Source organism: Panthera tigris, chromosome D2, assembly GCF_018350195.1.
Source record: "Panthera tigris isolate Pti1 chromosome D2, P.tigris_Pti1_mat1.1, whole genome shotgun sequence".
In the NCBI taxonomy this organism is placed as follows: domain Eukaryota; kingdom Metazoa; phylum Chordata; class Mammalia; order Carnivora; family Felidae; genus Panthera; species Panthera tigris.
Window position 1 is genome coordinate 52,420,856 of NC_056670.1, and position 21,161 is coordinate 52,442,016.

Genomic DNA, 21,161 nt, shown 5'->3' on the forward strand with positions numbered 1-21,161 from the left:
AGACCCTGATCTCTTTATTTATTTATTATTATTTTTAAAAATATTTATTTATTTTTGAAAGATAGTGCTAGCAGGAGAGGGGGGGTGGGGGAAACACAGAATCCAAGCAGGCTTCAGGCTCTGAGCTGTCAGCACAGAGCCCCATGTGGGACTCAAACTCACGAACTGTGAGATCATGACCTGAGCTAAAGTCAGACACTTAACCAACTGAGCCACCCAGGCACCCCTCTTCTCTTTAAAATAGGCTGGCTGGGACACCTGGGTGGCTCAGTCTGTTGAGCTGCCGACTTCGGCTCAGGTCATGATCTCACAGCTCATGAGTTCCAGCACCCTGTCAGGCTCTGGGGCCTGCTTTGAATTCTGTGCCTCCCTCTGTCTCTGCCCCAACCCACTCGCATTCTATCTGTCTCTCTCAAAAATAAATAAACATTAAAAAAAATTAAGAAAAAATAGGCTGGCTAGTTTAACCTCATAGCCCTTTCTAAGTTTCTTATTAAAGAGTTCTTATGTTTCGACTCTTGCTGTATTATAAATTATCCATATATGCTAACTAACTTGGATGTAAATTTAAAAAAATTAAATCAAAAAAATAAATTACCCAGCTTGTCTCCTAAAATTATAGTACAGTCATTTACATTAAAAAAATTCAGTATTCTTGTATTTAGAAATAACTAATGTTAACTGTAACCACACTTTGAAAATGTGAAGTCTAGAAATGACTCGTCACTCCTAAAATTATCTGGCTGGTCCCCAAATCTTATGTTTTTCTGGTGATTTTGAGCTCATATAGTCATCCTGATACATAAGGCACAAATGCAGATGATGTCTGAGTGAGTAGATAAAATTAGTTACTAAAACTGAACAGAAACTGGACAAAACAGGCATTCATTTATGCAGATAGTATAGTACAGTAATTAAGGGCATATACTCTGGAGTTAGACAGTTGTGTGACTTTGGGCATATTCTTTAATGTTTCCTGGGTTTTTTTTTTTTTTCTGTAAAATTTGAGTAGTAAGGTGTTACCTACCTCATACAATTATTATGAAGTTTAAAGGGGATATTTAGCACGGTGCCATTCGTTGTACATCATCTGTGCTCTGAGTACTCTATTAGGTGCTGAGAATATAAAAATGTATCCCTGCCTTCGATAAGCTCATAAGAGAAAAAACTATAAAAAGACACTTGACAATATGGTGTGATAAGTACCATAGTATGGGAAGAAAGTCCACAAGTTTTTGTGCATTTTTCTAATCCAGAGACAAATTCTTTTCTTTTATATTAGATTTTACACAATCTTTCTTCTTTTTCACTTTTGCTCTCTGTCCTTATGTCCATGTGTTACTCATACACTGTCAAGAAGAGATTTACTAAGGACTGGAATTGTAAGCATCTTAACTGTTAACATTAAATTTAACAGGCTGACTCTGTACTTTCATTAAAACGTGAACTGCCTTGACATCTGGTATAACTAGGGATCTTCAAGCAAATTTTCTTGTCAGTTATAAGTCAAATAACTAAAGATACTGGAACATGATGCTTTTGGATTAAGGGATCTTGGAACTGTACTTTCAAAATCTGCCTGTTGGGAGGAAGTGTTTAGAAATGTTAGTTCTGGTTCATCATTTCAGTGGTCCCTTAAGTTACAGGTATTTAGTTGAAACTACAACTCCTTGGATACTCCTTGGATTTTCTTGGAAATCAGGAAATCAATTGCAGCTCCACAAATGTAGAGCATCCTTGTTTTTTTGTTGTTTGTTTTTTATTTTCACATGGAACTCAGGAAACCTTTTCTGTTTTATGGTATGAGAATAAGAGCTGTTGTCATTTCTACCTTTTGCCTGTTTCAAGAGGACTCTGACTTAAACTCTGATATGAGGAAGCAATTCAGTAGTGAAAATTATTAAATCAATAATCAAGTGAATTATTCGGTGAGATAGGAGAAATTTCCATTCCTAGGGAATAGTCAGTCTGTTGCCTCTTTCACAGAGCTGATTAAAGTGTACAGTCTTGATTACAGACATTAGCATGAATTGCTTAGTTAACCTCTTAGCCTAATTCTTTTCAGTCCAGTGACCCTAGCAAATATATTCCTATTTAGTTGCCTAATGATTATGGAAATAAGCACCTAAGAACTCTTTTGCCCACATCCCATGTTTCCCCTCCAAAAAGCACAGATGCACACACAAAGTGTTTGATTTTTACCATATTTCCTTACTTTATGAAATATTACATAAACTCTCTTGTTAGCATGCCTTTCATTTTGCTAAATCTGTGAGTGATACAAAAGAGGTTAAGTAAGTAGTTCCTGCCCTCAAGCAGTACCTCAGCTGTTTGAAATTAACCTGGACCCACACTGAGAGCTACTTTAAGACTTCTGCCTGAAAAGATTTGCATCAGAATGGAGGGGGAAAATGGGAATACCATTACCTTTTTAATCTGTATAGTAGAGAAATGGCCTTGTTCTTTTTCTCTGGCATCAGAGCTCTTTAACTTTTGCTCTAGGGAGTTTTTCCATCCTGCCACTCTAAAGAGGGCTGGCGGTGATGTCAACTGTAAATGCCTGGAAGGAGTATGCTTCTGATTCTTTATCTAATTTGCCTTTTTAAAATCTGTGGTTGACTGTAGCAGAGTATTTTTAGAATTATGGTTAAAGTGACAGTGGTAAATTGTTTTTGATTAAAAAAACAACAATTTTTCTCCAACAATTTGATTGGAGAAAGACAGATAGGAAAATACCGAGAACCACAGTTTAACGGAGCAGAAACTTCCCTAGGAACCAGTATTGGGTTAGGAAACCTGAACTGTAATTGACAAATTGCTGGAGGTTCAATGTGGACAAGTCACAGAGTTAAAACTCCAGGGGGACCCAATCATAGTGGGGCTCACACTTTTGTGAGTTGTACCTCCTGGAGCTCTACCAAGTTCTCCCACTGAGGACCGAAGAATAATCTTCTTGTGCTTTCAGCAGGGGGAGGAAAAAGGATCCATTTTGAAATAGACCAGACCATTCTGTTCCTTAAGTATTCTATTCTTCTTCAGACCTAACCTCAAAAGAAACTATGTACCAGTGCCTGAACTATTGGGGTTTTATCAGAGCCTAACCAAATTGGGGGAAGGGAAATACACAACTCCAGCCTGCTCTAGCCATCCTGTCCCACCTAAGGGGTAGAAATGAGAAGCACTTGCAAAGTTTACAGCTAAGGGGCAAAGCTTACTTAAAGACTGCGACCCAGTCAACTACACTTAAAAATTTTTTAAAAGCAAACCTGTCACCTTTATCATAACTATAGAACACTTCCTCTCCCCTCACACCTTACAACCATATTACTTAAGTCCTATTTATTGCAGTTCCTTTCACCCAGTACATCATGTCCAGCTATCAAGAAAAAGTGCGCATGGAAGACTAAAAGGCAAAAAGCACAGTTTGAAGAGCTAGAGTAAGTATTGGAACCAGTTTCAGATATGTCAGGATATTGGAATTATCAGATGAATAATCTATTTAAAAACTAGGATTAATATGCTAAGGGCTTTAATGGATAACATAGACAATATAAAAGAACAGATGGATAATGTAAGCAGAGAGCTGGAAAATTTAAGAAACAAAAAGAAATATTAGAGATCAAAAGCAACATAACAGAAATGAAAAATGCCTTTGATGCACTCATTAGTAGACACAGCTGAGGAAAGAATCTCTGAGCTTGGGAATATGTCACTAGAAACTTGTAAAACAGGAAGTCAAAGAGAAAGAAATACTGAAAAAAATTAAACAGAATATTCAAGAACAGAAGCTCTAACATAAACACAATGGGAATATTAGAAGAAGAAAAAGAGAGAAAGGGATAGAAGCAATACTTGATGCAGTATTGCCTGAGGATTTCCCCAAACTAATGTCAGACACTAAACCATGGATCCAGAAAGCTTAGAGAACATCAAGCAGGATAAATACCAATATTACACTTAGGCATATCATATTCAAACTGCACAAAATTAAACATAAAGAATCTTGAAAGAAGCCAGAGGGAAAAACACCTTACCTAGAGTTAACAAAAATAAGAATTACTTCTGACTTCTCATTGTAAATCATGCAAGCGAGAAGAGAATGGAATGAAATATTTATAAAGTATTGAAAAACACCCACCAGCCTAAAATTTTATATCCTGTGAAATTATCCTTCCAAAGTGAAGGAGAAAGTCTTTTTCAAACAAACAAAAATTGAGGACATTTGTTGCCAGTAGACTTGCCTTGCAAGAAATGTTAAAATGACTTCTTCAGAGATAAAGAAAATGATCTAGGTCAGAGACTCAGACCTACATAAAGAAAGGAAAAGCATCAGAGAAAGTGTAAATGAAGGTAAAATAAAAAATTTTATTTTTCTTATTCTTAATTGCATAGATAAGAGTTTGTTCAGAATGATAACAACAGTGTATTCAATTATGTATGCTTATATGTTTATATGTAAGAGAAATGAATGCCGGTAATGGTACAAGAGGAAGAATAGTGTTATTTGAAAGTGGACTTGGAATAATTATAAATGTATATTGGAAACTCTAGGGCAACTACTAAAAAGTTTTAAAAAAACATAACTGATAAGAAAGGAAAGAAAATGGAATCATGCAAATACTATCACAAAAGGCAGAAAAAGAGTGGAACACAAAAGTAGGAACAAAGAACAAGTACAACAAATATGGCAAATACTAATCCAACTGTATCAATAATCACTTTAAACATCAATAGACTAAAAATATTAATTGAAAGAGATCATCAGAATAGATCAATAAAACAAGACCTAACTATATGTTATTTACAAAACCCACTTTAAATATAAAGATACATATAGATTAAATGGATGGAGAAAGACCATGTTAACACTAATCAAAAAAGTGGGTGGTTATATTAATACAGAGCAGACTTCAGAACAAAGAAAGTTATCAGGAATAAAGAGAGGCATTACATCACAATAAAAGGTGTCAATTCTCCGTAAGACATAAGAATCAATAGTATACATATGCCTGGGAACAGAGGGTCAAAATATGTCAAGCAAAAACTGATAGAACATCAAGGAGAAATGAATGAGTATGTGGCCACTGTTATAGTTGGAGACTTCAGCATCCCTCCATCAGAAATGGACAGATCCAGCAAACAAAATCAGTAAGGACATAGTTGAACTCCATGACACCATCAGTCACATGGATATAATCGACATCTATAGACTACTTCATTGAACAACAGCAGAATATACATTCTTCTCAAGCTCACGAGACATTCACAAGACAACCATATTCTAGGCCATAAAACACACCTTAACAAATTTGAAAGAATAGAAATCATACAGTGTCTGCTCTCAGACCACAGTGGAATTAAATAAGAAACAATAACAGAAAGCTAAGATGGAAAATCCCCAAATATTTGGAGATTAAACAACACACTTCTAAATAACATGTGAGTCAAGGAAGAAAGGCAGAGTCAAGGATTATTAACAACTCTGTGTCCACAGCTTTCATAACCTAGATGAAATGAACCAATTTCTTGAAAGACACAATCTGCTAAAACTCACACAAGAAGAAATAGACAATCTGAATAGGTCTGTATTTATGAAAGAAATTGAATCAATGATTAATAACCTTCCAAAACAGGAAGAGTGCCAGGCCCAGATGGGTTTACTGATGAATTCTACCAAACATTTAAGGAAAAAATTATACCAGTTCTCTATAATCTCTTTCACATAGGAGCAGAGGGAATACTTCAAATTCGTTCTGTGAGGCCAGCATTACCCTAATACCAAAACCAGACAAAGACATTACAAGAAAAAGAAACTGCAGACTACTAACTCATGTGAGCATAGGTGCAAAAGTCCTCAACACAATATCATCACATTGAATCCAACAATTTATAAAAGGAATTCTATATCATGACCAAGTGGGATTTATCCCATATGTGCAAAGCTAGCTCAGCATTTAAAACCAGTTAATATATGAATAAATCACAGGGATAAAAATACAGCATAGGGAATATAGCCAGTGGTATTGTAGTAGCATTGTATGGTGACAGATGGTAGCCATACTCTGGTGAACATAGCATAATATATAAGCTTGTCAAATCACTGTTATACCCCTGAAATTAATGTAACATTGTTTGTCAACTACAATAAAAAGTTGTTTAAAACCAGCTGATATAATCCATCACATCAGCAAGCTAAAGAAAACAAATTATCATATCAATAGATGCAGAAAAAGTATTTGACAAAATTCAACACCCATTCATGAGAAAAACTTTCAATAAACTAGGAATAGAAAAGAACTTCTCTTAACTTGATAAAGAATACAAAATCCTACAGCTAACATTATACTTAATGGTGAGAAATTTGAAGCTTTCCCACTAAGGAACAAGGCAAGGATGTTCCCTCTCACCATTCCTTTTCAACATCATTTGGGAGTCCTACTTAGTTCAGTAGGACAAGAAAAGGAAGAGCATGTTTTTCTGGAGCACCTGGGAGGCTCAGTCAGTTAAGCATCCGACTGGCTCAGGTCATGATCTCATGGTTGACCGCTCATGCTGTCAGCACAGAGCCCACTTTGGATCTTCTGTCCTCCTCCCTCCTGCCCCTTCCCTACTAGCGTGTGCTCTCCTTCTCAAAAAAAAAAAAAAAAAAAAAAAAAAGATTTCTGACCTATATGCAGGCCATTTTTGGTGCCCAGAACACTTACAATAGTAACATCAAAGATCACATAACAAATAGAATAGTAATGAGAGTTTTGAATATTGGGAGAATTATCATCATGTGACAGAATGAGCAAATGCTGTTGGAAAAATGGTGTGGTTAGACTTAGCTTGATGCAGGGTTGTCACAAACCTTCAATTTGTAAAAATTGCAGTATTTGCGAAGTGCAATAAAATGAAGTATGCATATATCACCCTTTTCTGCATATCGCTGGAAGTGAAATGGCCGAATAAGGAATTAGGATTTTCTAGGACAGACTACTTTGATGAGGAATAAGAAATGAAAGATTTTGTCCTGTCTAAGCTAAGAGTTCAGATAATAAGGCTTTTATTGTATCCCCAAACACGTTCTTATGAACAAAGTGATAATTGCTTGGAAGTTTTTTCTAAACTTATACATAGTTTTGGCCTGGCAGGCTATATTAAATGATGTTTACTGAGCAAAAATATATTTCTGTTGTACTGTGCTAGCTGCTGAATTGGGTTGGTTCTTAACCACTAGAATTTGTTAATTTAAAAGGGGAAATAACTACAAAAAATAATTACAGTGTATATATAATAAGTAGATAAATTTGGTCCTGTAGACATATTTGATTTGGTTTTATAGAGTTGTGAATTTGAATACCTTTAGATGAGATTCCTGCTTTATAATCATCCTGCCTGCCACAGTCACCTTGCCTGACATTTTCATTCATGTTACCTGCCTGGATCTTGAAGACATTTGCAATCAGAAGAGATGAGGGAAGGCAGGAACTGGTATAAACCCATTCACAGAGGGGCCCCTGGGTGGCTCAGTTGGTTAAGTGTCCGACTTCGACTCAGGTCACCATCTCGCGGTTTGTGGGATCAAGCCTCACATCAGGCTCTGCACTGGCTCCGTGGAGCCTGCTTAGGATTCTGTCTCTTCTCTCTCTGCCCCTCCCCTGCACCTGCTTTCTCTCTCTCTCTCTCTAAGTAAATAAACTTAAAAAGGAAAACCATTCACAGAAACTAGAAAGCTCAAGATCAGAAAGTTCAAAGATACTGAACTTAAAATACAGTGACTCAGAAGAATGAATGTAAAATTATATTTATTCGTTTTATGTTAATAAGCATGCATAGTTTATTTAAAACTTGGCTTTGGTTTCATTGTGTTTTGAATGTTTATTCTGGGGGAAAATATAATTTATTCTAGAAGCAGTCAGGATCAGTTTCCTTAAATTTCTGTTTTCAGCTTCTTTATCCCTCATCTGGTTCATAGCTTTCTGTGCAAAGGCTAATGTAAGCTTCAGCTTACATATCTAACTCTGGTTACTCTAAGAAATTCTTTGGATTTGCTCCATGGAAATTGTTTTGGCATAATTAACTATAACTCCTACAGTAACCTGTACTTCTAAGGGAATATACAGTATATTGTTTGTGACTTGCTGACTTTAGAACTATGAGATTATGAATCCCTGGTTAATTCTTTATGTTGACTGTGTTCTTTTATGAAGACAAATTTTTAGAGATTTCCAGAACTTTATGAAAACTTGAGGTCTTCTAATTAATGTAAGTTTTCCTTGGCTTTTTATATTTGACTTCTTAGTCAGTTATGGAGCAGATCTGAAGCTTTTTTTAACCCAGAGTGTTATTTATCAAGTGGAGGTGTATGATTTGCATGAGTATAAGGTACAATATATACCCTAAAATCAACAACTTTTGTTTTTTAATCATAGTAATATAGTATAATGAAAAAAATCTGGTGAAAAGTAGCCATTTCACTAAATTAATTTGAAGTATATAAGCAAGCAATCATTTTTTGTTTTTCGATTGATTTTAGGTGCCAAATATGAAAATAAAAAAAATTTTCCCTGATTATCACACTGACATCCAAACTATCTAAATAGGGGCGCCTGGGTGGCTCAGTTGGTTAAGCAGGCGACTTTAGTTCAGGTCATGATCTCACGGTTTGTGGGTTTGAGCCCTGCATGGGGTTCTGTGCTGACAGCTCAGAGCCTGGAGCCTGCTTCAGATTCTGTGTCTCCTGCTCTCTGTGCCCCTCCCCTGCTCGTGCTCTGTCTTACCTCTCTCTCTCAAAAATAAATGATGAACATTAAAAATTTTTTTTAAATAAAATACCCAAATAAAAAAATCATAATTTCTTAAATTGGCTTTTCTTTCTGCCTATCTAATTTTTTACAGTGGTAGTACCATTTGCTTCCTTTCCTGGAAAACCTGTAGTTATCTTAGATTTATTTCTTTTTTACTATCCCAATCACAGCCCTTCCCTGTCATAACTAATTAGTAGGGTTCCATGTTTAGTTGTATCTGTTTTTCCCCTCTGCAGTGGCAGTAGTGAAAGTGGCTAATGAATTGGATGGTATATGCTACTAATATTTCTAGATCAAGATCATAGATTATTGGAGCATCATCATCTTGAACTAGAGCAGGAAGACATTAGCCAGCGAACATAGCGCTTTCATTTTGACAGTTCCAACTATATCTCTGGCTTAAATTTTTTTAAGGCTCAGAAAAATGCCAAGAAAGGTTTCCCTTGTTCCGAATGAGTAATATTAAGTGTAACCTTTTTTTTTTTTAGAATGTTGAATAAAATGTTTTAAATAAGATACTTGTATTAGTCAGGCTGTTAACAGAAAATTGACAAGAACTGACAGAAAAACCAACTCAAGCTGCCTTAAATGATGAAGAGAAATTATTAGCTAAATGTGACTGGAAATCCCAGAATAGGGAAGATTTCATGTGAAGCTGAAGCCTGCTGCTCAGCAGATGCTACCAGGAACCCAGTTGGTGTGTCCTTCTTTCAGCTCCGCTTTATGCAGTTTTGGCCTCATTGTCCGACTACATGTGGTGCCTCAGCAGCTGTAGGCTCTCTCCTTCTAGTAACAAAATGGCTGCTCAGTCACAGTTCCAATCCTTAGATCCTCATGCTCTATCATCTAAAGGAAGAGTGAGTGGTTCCCTCTATGAGGTGCTATGTAACACCTTTTGGGTAAGAGGGTGATAATTGCTAATTCATCTAAATTCATCAGGATTCATACTTGAAGCTAGATATAGGTTCAGTCCGATCTAGACCAGATAGAGCTGTGAAAGGGGGCAGAGTGATTTTCCAAAATATGTTTGGAGATTGTTCCAAAGAAGGGGGAGTGGATGATAGTAAATCATAGATGTTTCCTAAAATGTTTAGCTATTACTACTTAATTTTTATGTAAAACACACATGCTCATGTTCCAAGAGGACTTGGCTGGAGTTTGTGCATGTGTTGATTTTAAAAAGTTCCTTAGGTAGTTCTGTTGCACACCTGTGGTTGAGAACCACTGATCGTATGATATCATTTAATTCTTATATATTGAAATGAAAAATAGTTCTCAAATTGTGTGGGACTTTTGCCTCCAGAGGGCACTGTTTCTTTAACAAGCAGAAGAATTAATTGTTTTGTTTATAAGCTAAGTCTTTTTGTTAATGTTTATTTATTTATTTATTTATTTATTTATTTATTTATTTATTTTTTTAGTATTTATTTATTTTTGACAGAGAAAGAGTGTGCATGCGTGCGGGGGAGGGACAGAGAGCAAGGGAGAGAGAATCCCAAGCAGTCCTGCCGCTGTCAGTGCAGAGCCCCACATGGGGCTGGAACTCACCAACAATGAAATCATGACCTGAGCTAAAACCAACAAGAGTCGGATGCTTAACAGACTGAGCCACCCAGGGGCCCCTAAATTTTTTTTTTTTAAGCTTATTTATTTTTGAGAGAGAGAGAGAGAGAGAGAGTGTTTGTGAGCAGGGGAGAGGCTGAGACAGAGAAAATCCCCAACAGTCTTTGTGCTGTGAGTGCAGAGCCTGACACCGGGCTTAACCTAAACCGAAATCAAAAGTGAGATGTTCAGTTGACTGAACCACCCAGGTGCCCCTAAGTTAAATCTTTAAAAATTTAATTTAGGAGTTAGTTGATATGTTCCTGTCTTTCTGGTGGAGTCTTAAGGATTGAGAATATTTTGGTTTCAGCTGTAGTAGAACTTAACCAGGAGGTCCAAACTAATTTTCTTAATAGTCTCTAAATTAAAATTAGAAATCTTTTTTAGAAATATCTTATCAAATAATTTAGTGTATTCTTGTGTATATTCTTGTGTATAAGTACAGGAAGAAATGCAGTGAAAACTTTGTTTCTTTGCTTGCTCTTCGTTCTTTGAAAATAAAATGTAGTGAGTCAGTTCATGCGGTTCATGTATGTATGTTTTCTGATGACTATATTTGCCTGGATTATGAGGAGAATCCTTAGCTCTTAGCAAGGTTCTTTCAGGTGTTGAATTTAAAACATGTTCCTGCCTAGGACTACTGTCTGAAACTTTTCTTTCACACAGCACAGCCACCTACTGCCTTAGATTTCTTTGTTTGCTGTTATAAACTGTGGAAAGTACTAATAAACTTTTAAAAATATACATTTTTTTAAATGCCCCAAATTACATTTATTATGTTGAGAAAAGTTATCTTGGCTTGGATAGTTTATGAGAAAAGTAGTACCTTTTCTTGGTATCATCTCAGAAAAATAGATTACATTTGACCCTTCAACAGTGTTGGGAGTTAGGGACGCTGACTCCTCCCCCCGACCCCCTGCAGTTAAAAATCCATGTATAACTTCTTTATTTAAGTAAGCTCTACACCCAAGGTGGGGTTTGGACTCATGACCCCAGGATCAACAGTTGCGTGCTCTACTGACTGAGGCAGTCCAGTCAGGCACTCCAAAAATCGATGTAACTTTTGACTTTCCCCAAACTTTACTAACAGCCTACTGTTAACAGAAAGCTTTAATGATAACAGTCAACTAACACATACTTTGTATATGTATTATATACTGTATCTTTACAATAAAGTAAGGGAAGAGAAAATGATAAAATCATAAGGAAGAGAAAATACATTTACAGTACTGTATGAGTATTTATTGAAAAAATTTCGTATATAAGTGGACCCATGCAGTTTAAACTCATGTGGTTCAATGATCAGCTGTAACTAGCAGAACTCCAGATAATAACAACAAAAAGTAATAAATACATTTGTGGTTTATTTATTTTTCTTAGTTCCTTTTCAGAAAATTAGTGGGCTTCGAATCACTTTATCCAGAAAGCATATACTTGTAATAAATTAATTTCATTATAATGTGGATGGTTTCATCATTTTTATAATTTTTCTTTCTTCACATAAATACTGTGTTTGTTTTCCTCGTGACTTCAAGATTTCTAGATATTTGGTTCCTCTCTCCATCTCAACTTTTGGTTAATGTTTTAATTGTCCCAAATTGCTTTAAAAAATCCAGGAAAATGTGAAATAATATTCTTTTAATAAAATCCTGTATAGTAAAAAGGGTAATTAAGAAGTATATCATTGGGGTACCTGGCTGGCTTTGTTGGAAGAACATGCAACTCTTGATCTTGGGGTCATGCATTTGAGTCCCACGTTGGGTGTAGAGATTATGTAAATAAATAAATACTCAATAAATAAATAAACTTTTTAAAAGTATACCATTGATTTTTTTTAATTAAAAAATTTTTTTAATGTTTATTTTGAAAGAGAGAGAGTATAAGCAGGGGAGGGCCAGAGAGACAGGAGGAGAGAATCCCAAGCAGGATCCACACTTTCAGAACAGAGCTCCATGTGGGGCTCAAACTCATGAACTGTGAGATCATAACCTGAGCTGAAATCAAGAGTCCAACGCTTAACCGACTGAGCTACTCAGGCACCTCAGTATATCATTGATTTTAAATATAAATTTTCTAAATGTTTATTTATTTTTGAGAGAGGGCATAAGGAGGGGAGGGGCAGAGAGAGAGGGAGACGCAGAATCTGAAGCAAGCTCCAGGCTCTGTGCTGAACCCCGACATGGGACTTGAACTCACAAGCCATGAGATTATGACCTAAGCCAAAGTCAGATACTTAACCAACTGAGCCACCCATGCGCCCCTAGTATATCATTGATTTTAAATCCCAGTCTTGATTTTGGCTCAGGTCATGATCTCGCAGTTCTCTTGTTCGAGCTCTCCCACCCCCCATCAGATTCTGCCCAGACAGTGCTGAGCCACCTTGGGATTTTCTCTCTCTCTGCCTCTCCAGTCCCTCCTCCTGTCTCTCTCAAAATAAATAAATAAGCTTAATTTTTAAAAATACTAAAAAAATTAGGTTGAAATTAGAATTTTAAAGGAACAGCTATTTAAAAATGTGTAAAGTTTCACCAAGTACTTTAGCTCTGCGAGTTTGGGGGAGAGGAGTCTCTTGATACTGGTTTTTAGAATTTTGTCAGCTCTTTCTCTTTCTGCCTATGTTGGAGACATCCCAGAAAAGCAAGAAAAATCACATAGAGCTATTTGAGTACGTATAGTAGAGGTTAGGAGCAATCAGACTTCAAATTGTCTTTGCTTTGGGATATAAGGGAAATGGGTATTATGGGATAATTAATACAGTTTTGAGTTTTAGGCCCCCCTTATGTGGATGCCTTCTAGAATAGTGGTCTCACTTCAGCTCTATAATGATTGATATTCATCTGCTTAGATTCAGTAAAGGTAGTGAGACATGAAATAGAGGGGGCTGATTTTGAACACTGAGGCAAAATGCAAAGTGGTAAATAAACATTTACATTGCTTCGAGACATTGACATTTAAATGATATCAATAAAACGTGTTGTGGCATAGCTTTGTGGGCTGTAGGCATTTGCTATCTTGGATATCTCCTCCTAATGCTGTTAGGTTAAAGAGATGTATATTATTGCTGTGGCTAATGCAATTAATTAATGCATATTAATGTGAGTGGGGAGAGAAGAAAAATCTTTCTTGGAATTCCCGTTCCAGTCCTACTGTGAAAACAGGCACACACCGATGGAAAGACGTCTACTAGTAGTTGGGTTTTATCAGCCCAATGTGGCAGTGAGTAGTGAGTGGTTAGACGTTGTGAAAATTGGAAAGGGAGGCAAAAAAGCATTTTAAAATATGAAAACGGCACATTTTGGTTGTTCATGTTTACCATTTTGTACACTGTTCTGAAAATTTCTTAAGGCGCACAAACTAAAATACTTAGGGTTTCTGATAATATATTTTAAAGTTGCAGCTCAAATGACATACTATCTCCGTCAAGCTTTTTATCAAATAAGTAGTAGCTATTTCCTCAGGATACTTTGCTAAACCTATAATATAGCATTAGTCATGTTTTGTTACACAGTTCCCCCCCCCCCCCGCTTATCCTCAGGGGTATGTCCAATCCATCCCCAGTGGATTCCTGAAACCTCGGATAGTACTAAACCCTATTTATATTGTTTTCTCCAATACATACCTAGCTCTGATAAAGTTTAACTTATAAATCAGGCACAGTAAAAAATTAACGATACCGGGGCGCCTGGGTGGCGCAGTCGGTTAAGCGTCCGACTTCAGCCAGGTCACGATCTCGCGGTCCGTGAGTTCGAGCCCCGCGTCAGGCTCTGGGCTGATGGCTCGGAGCCTGGAGCCTGTTTCCGATTCTGTGTCTCCCTCTCTCTCTGCCCCCCCCCCCCCCCCGTTCATGCTCTGTCTCTCTCTGTCCCAAAAATAAATAAAAAACGTTGAAAAAAAAATTAAAAAAAATTAACGATACCTAATAATAAAATAGAACAATTATAAGTGTACTACGACAAAAGTTATATGAATATGGTCGGTCTATCTGTCTCTCTCTCAAAATACCTTATTGTACTGTACTCCCCTTTCTTTTTGTGATGATGTGAGATGATAAAATGCCGATGTGATGACATGGAGTAAGGTGAATGATGTAGGCGTTGTTGACATAGCATTCGGCTGCTGTTGACCATCTGGGGAAAGGTCAGAAGGAGGATCATCTGCTTCCAGACTGTTGTTGACTATGGCTAACTGAAACCACTGGAAGTGAAACCGTGAATAAGGGGAGAACTACAGTATTGTATCTCTCCCTGAGTTGTGAGATACTCATCTCAGTGTCTTTATAGTGATCTTATTCATAGGCATGATATAAAATGTAAACTAGATTAAACTCTACTCAAACATAATATGTGACTACTAATGGTTAGTGATACTGAAGTATCAGTCAGAAATCTAAATGGGGGGGCGCCTGGGTGGCTTAGTTGGTTAAGCGTCTGACTTCACTCAGGTCATGATCTCACGGTTTGTGAGTTCGAGCCCCGCGTTGGGCTCTGTGCTGACAGCTCGGAGCCTGGAGCCTGCTTCGGATTCTGTGTCTCCCTCTCTCTCTGCCCCTCGCCTGCTCACACTCTGTCTCTCTCGTGTGTCTCTCAAACGTAAATAAACATTTTAAAAAATTAAGAAATCTAAATAGGTATTAGTTTTGTCAGAAATATGACATTGTCCCTCATGCTTTACTGTTCAGAGTGATAAGTTGTTCACCTTTTTGTAAAAAGTATTCCAGGGCCTTGTGCAGTTCAAAAACAAACAAACAAAACAAAACAAAAACTGAGGGAAAGGCAGAGATCCATCTAGTTTTAACTTTTAACTTACAAGATGTTCCCTAAGTCTGTATGAGCCTTTAAAAGAAACGCATAGACATGGGGATCTTTTGCTATGGTTCAAAGGCCACAGTGCCTAATCTGTGGCCTCTATCAGAGTGCTGTTTTCTGAATGAGAACCCACAACTACCATTTCTTCTTTTTCTAGTTTTTTAAGGTGAAAGTTTAGGTTATTGATTTGAGTTCTTTTTCTTTTATAATATAGGCATGTATACTGTAACAGTTTCTCTTAGCACTGCTTTCATTGCCTCCCATAAGTTTTGGTATTGTGTTTTTGTTTTTTTTATCTCAAAATGTTTTCTTATTTTGATCATGATTTCTGCTTTGACCTATTGGTTATTTATTTTAGTCTGTTGTTTAATTTCCAATATCTGTGAATTTTCCAAATGTCCTTCTATTACTGATTTCTAATTTTATTCCATTGTGGTTAGAATACATACTTTGTATGATTTCAGTCCTTTTAAGGCTTGCCTTATGACCTGACATATGCCCTATTCTGGATAGCATCCCATGTGAACTTGAGAGTAATTCATGCTCTGCTGTTTTTGAGTGGGATATTCTATAGATGTCTGTTAGATTTAGTTGGTTTATGTTGTTAATCTAATCCTTTTCTTCTGCCTGCCAAATCTGTAGAACCCCTGTAGTAATTTTTTCATTTCACTTATTGTACTTTTCAGCTGCAGAATTTCTATTTTTTTAAAGTTTATTTATTTTGAGTGAGAGAGAGAGCACAAGCAGGGGATGGGCAGAGAGAGGAGAGAGAGAATCCCAAGTAGGCTCTGCACTGTCAGTATGGAGCCCCATGCCGGGTTTGAACACAGGAACTGTAAGATAACGACCCAAGTTGAAATCAGGAGTGGGATGCTTAACTGACGGACCCTCTATTTTAAAAAAAATTTGTTTTTTCTTTGAGAGAGAGAGCAAGAGTGTGAGCAGGGGAGGGGGCAGAGGGAAAGAGAGAGAGAGAGAGAGAGAGAAAGAGAAAGAAAGCATCTTTAACAGGCTCCACGCTCAGCATGGAGCTTGATGCAAGGCTCAATCCCATGACCCTGGGATCATGACCTGAGCTGAAATCAAGAGTCAGAGGCTCAACTGATTTAGCCACCCAGCACCCCCAGAATTTCTATTTAAAAAAATTCTGCCTTTTTACTTACATTATATTTTGTGAGGCATTGCAGTATTTTCCTTTAGTTCTTTAGATGTGGTTTCCTATAGTCCTTTGGACATATTTTAAATAGCCGAATTAAGGTCTTTGTCTTAAAAGTTCAATGACTGGGCCTTCTCACTAAGAGTTTCTGTTGATTGCTTTTTTTCCCCCTGTATATGAGTCATACTTTCTTGTTACTTTGCGTGACATAAATTTGTTGAAAACAGGACACTTAAATAATATATTGTGGCAATTCTGAAAATCTGATTCTCCTCTCTTCCCAAAGTTGGTTGGTTGGCTGGTTGGTTGTGACTTTTCTGAATTAATTCTATAAAGTCTCTATTCTTTCTCCTCTGTGGCCACTGAAGTCTCTGCTTGGTTAGCTTAGTGACCAACTAATGACTGGACACAGATTTCCTGAAAAGCCTAGAACCAATAAGTTTCCCAGTCTTTGCTGAAGAACTCTATGTAGGTACTGGGGCATACCTTCAACACTCAGGCATTTGACAACTCTACGTTAGCCTTTACTTCATGCTTGTACAGAGCTTCAAGGTCAGTCATAAATGAGAGCTTAGAGCCTTCTCAGGTCTTTTCTGAGCTTGTGCATAGCCCTACATGTGTACATAGCCTTGTAGATTCCCAGGAATATATAAGAGCCTTTCAAAGTCATCTATGTATATCTCATTCCCCAGGTTTTCCTTTTAAGCTAAAGTTAGTTGACTGTGTGCCCTGTTATCCATTCCTTCAGGCATATGCCATATTCAACAATTACCTTTAATTGTTTTCAACAAATGTCCCCAGAGAAAAGGCTTTATGCACTGGACAAGCCCCAATTTAAATCAAAGAAAGACATCCCTGTAAGTGGGGTCTTCCAGGAAACCATCAGGTAGTTGAAATAATGATAATTCTCCAGGAATGTGGTTTTGAAGGAGCTCCAAGCCCATTCTGTTCCCTTTGATGGCTGTCAGGCTACTGTTTTTTACCATAGTTGTAGGATGTTGATTTTCAAGGATACTGTGAAACTAAAGTAGGGGAAGAAGAATGGAAATAAGGGCACATTAAAACCCTGCAATGCTCCTTTTCTTACCAAGCTGTTTTTCTTGAATAAACACTATTTGGATTACTGCAAGGTTTAAATTAATTTCCAGAGTCCTGGAAAAGTTGATTTTGACTATTTTTGCAAGTTTTCTTGTTGCTTTTATGGAGGAGAGACTGTTTGGAGATCTTTACTCTGGTGTTTTTGCATCACTCTCATCCTTTCTTTTCTCCTCCTCTGAGAAGTTAACTATCTCTTTCTTCTCTTTTCTTTTTTTCCTCTTGAACTTAAGACACCAGAAACTATTCCATTTCTTCTGTTACCATCCAACTTTATTCTTCTCAGTCAGTGGACAGAGGTGGTCTTCTGTGTCCTTGACAACTTCTGTTTTTAAACTTCTGTCTCTCCTGTGAGTCTTCTTAAAGCTGTGAGAACAGTTCAGGATTAATAACTCATAAATTATCCTACCCCATAAAGGAGGTTGGGGGGAAAAAGTGATGTCAGTCAAATAGACTACTGCCAGCCAAAAAACTAACAATTTTCTTGGATTTTGAATAAATGACTAAAATATTAGATCAAAGAAAATATAAAGTAAATTTTAGAATTTTGAGAACACTTGTTTTTAAGTTTATTTCTTTTGAGAGAACAAGAGTGGGGGAGGGGCAAAGAGAGACAGAGAGAGAGAGAGAATTCCAAGCAGGCTCAGCACTGTCAGTGCAGAGCCTGATGTGGGGCTCAAACTCGTAAACCATGAGATCATGACCTGAACCGAAGTTGGATGCTTAACCAACTGAGCCACCCAGGCACCCAAGAAAGGTTTTTAAATTATCTGCTTCTATAACTTTTTGTTTTTGTTACTTTATCCCTTATCAGGATGCCCGACATGCAGCAGAAGGAGAAATATATACCAAACTTAATCAAAAAATTGATGAATTTGTTCAGCTTGCTGATTATGACTGGACAATGTCTGAGCCAGATGGAAGAGCTAGTGGTTATTTAATGGATCTTATTAATTTTTTAAGAAGCATCTTTCAAGTGTTTACTCATTTACCTGTAAGTATGAAAAATCCCAGAAAATTGTATTATAATTTTGCTTACTAAAATATATGTAGAATTTAATCTTAATTTGAGATTTACTGGCTCAAACCAACTTCATGACTTGAATATTTTCTTTCCATTATTACATGTCTATTTGTGAAGAATTCTAATAACCTAGCCAATTGTTTGAAGTTTTAATTTATTTTACTTTCAGCCAAAATAACTACAACTTTGTTTCTACCAAAACCAAAACAAAACCCTGAAATTCGGTTTAGACTTAAATTGAAATAAACTCTTTTTTTTTCTCCAGTGTAATGAATTTTATTTTATTTTATTTATTTATTTTTTGAACTTTAATGTATGCAAATTTTATTTTATTTTATTTTATTTTCAATATAAGAAATTTATTGTCAAATTGGTTTCCATACAACACCCAGTGCTCATCCCAAAAAGTGCCCTCCTCAATACCCATCATCCACCCTCCTCTCCCTCCCACCCCCCATCAACCCTCAGTTTGTTCTCAGTTTTTTAAGAGTCTCTTATGCTTTGGCTCTCTCCCACTCTAACCTCTTTTTTTTTTTTTTTCCTTCCCCTCCCCCATGGGTTTCTATTAAGTTTCTCAGGATCCACATAAGAGTGAAAACATATGGTATCTGTCTTTCTCTGTATGGCTTATTTCACTTAGCATCACACTCTCCAGTTCCATCCACGTTGCTACAAAAGGCCATATTTCATTCTTTCTCATTGCCACGTAGTACTCCATTGTGTATGTAAACCACAATTTCTTTATCCATTCATCAGTTGATGGACATTTAGGCTCTTTCCATAATTTGGCTATTGTTGAGAGTGCTGCTATAAACATTGGGATACAGGTGCCCCTATGCATCTGTACTCCTGTATCCCTTGGGTAAATTCCTAGCAGTGCTATTGCTGGGTCATAGGGTAGGTCTATTTTTAATTTTTTGAGGGACCTCCACACTGTTTTCCAGAGTGGCTGCACCAATTTGCATTCCCACCAGCAGTGCAAGAGGGTTCCCGTTTCTCCACATCCTCTCCAGCATCTATAGTCTCCTGATTTGTTCATTTTGGCCACTCTGACTGGCGTGAGGTGATATCTGAGTGTGGTTTTGATTTGTATTTCCCTGATGAGGAGCAACGTTGAGCATCTTGAAATAAACTCTTAATAGGGGTAGTTCTCATTAAAGTCAGTATAATCAATGACTTTTCCAGTTAGAAAAGCCAAGAAATTATTAGGTGTTTTTAGGCCAGAGATGAGGAGTAAAGCTGGAACATTGTTTTATCCTGATACATAGTAATAATGCATCTACATTTTGAGCAATCTATTGATGAAACATTAAAAATATATATATAAATTACAGGGATGTTTGGGTTTGAATAGGCTGAAGCATTGGATTCTTCAGATGAGGAATGCAAAGACCAAAGAGGTTATCTTGGGATGAACATGCTTTTCATTAGGTGTATTCAGAAATAATAGAACTATTAAAACATGAGTGGAGTAATTCTTTTACAAATAAAATAGAAAAAAAAATTGTTGACCTTTTTATTTCACAATAAAATGTAGCTGAACACAAGGAAAAAACCCCACCTGGGAAAGAAAGAAAGAAAGAAAGAAAGAAAGAAAGAAAGAAAGAAAGAAAGAAAAAAGAAAGGAGGTGTAGCTGAACACAAAAATACTTAATCTCAAGCCTCCCCAACAGCCTCCGCCCATCTCTCCTGTTTAAAATGGAAAAAAAAAAAAGTTACTCTCCTAATTTTTTGACTTTCCATTGCGAGTTGCTCCAGAGGACCATTTAGAATAGTTGAAGGCAGGTGTTGCTAAAAAATAAATAGAAGAATTTCCTAAAGAGATTTAAATAGTGGATCTGTGCCAAAGAGATTTTAGAAGCTTACCCAGGGATTATATTATATTCCTAACTGCTCTCTTTGTGTTGAAAAAGGGAACCTGTATATATGTTTAATTCTTGTTTCATCTAATTTCTAAGAAAATGTTCCTCATGTAGTATATTTTAAATAATTGTTGAATTAATTTGAATTCACGTTGCCAGCATCCATCTCCATGTTTCTAGCCAAAAGCAGTGTACAAAAGTAAACAGATCTGTGTGCACGCACATGTACACAGATACATACACATCATATTTTTATGTTGCAATATCTTTCACAGCTTGGCACAACATGATGGGTAGGAATTTTGTGCATAAATTGAGAAGATTAAGAGAGGTTATATGTTAGAAATGGTTGGGGCAAATATCTCACTTCAGGAGGCTAACATCTGGAGGGAAAGGCTGCTTTCTTGTACTGTAGTAACACTGAGAGAGACAGATCTTCTTGGACTAACTAGATCGCTCGTGTAATCTATTATGATATTTTGTATAGTTTTAGGGGATTCTTCATATGCCATTTTGGATTTTTATGTTATTTAACATCGGTTTTCCTGTAAAGGAAATAAGCTGCTGTACAGTGCAGACCAACAAATACAATAATAAGTATAGGACATGATCAGATAAATAGGAAATTGTATTTCACAGCTAAGAAAAGAGAAAATGGATGTGACAACAGTATATGCTTATTCAAGCAATAAACTAAAAACATAATTCCAAAGCAAAAATATTAAATTATTTACTATACTAAGTTTTAGCTAGAGTTGATAATTTTATTATTGCTTAGTATATTCCCTGAAATACTGAAATTGTATAAAATATTTGACTGTCTTGTTT

General features: G+C 36.5%; 1 protein-coding gene across 9 annotated transcripts in view; it reads left to right on the plus strand.

The window, feature by feature from the left end:
* The window catches only part of EXOC6 (exocyst complex component 6), a 299,891-nt gene that overhangs the window by 201,308 nt on the left and 77,422 nt on the right, over positions 1–21,161 (plus strand). For 8 of the 9 annotated variants that reach the window (XM_042960757.1, XM_042960755.1, XM_007080097.3 and 5 more), the window contains one exon: positions 18,262–18,441. In XM_042960757.1, coding sequence (XP_042816691.1) covers positions 18,262–18,441 — 180 coding nt within the window. Of the gene's footprint in view, positions 1–3,348; positions 3,438–18,261; positions 18,442–21,161 lie in introns of all 9 variants that reach the window. The other variant, XR_006209204.1, reaches the window with a different exon arrangement.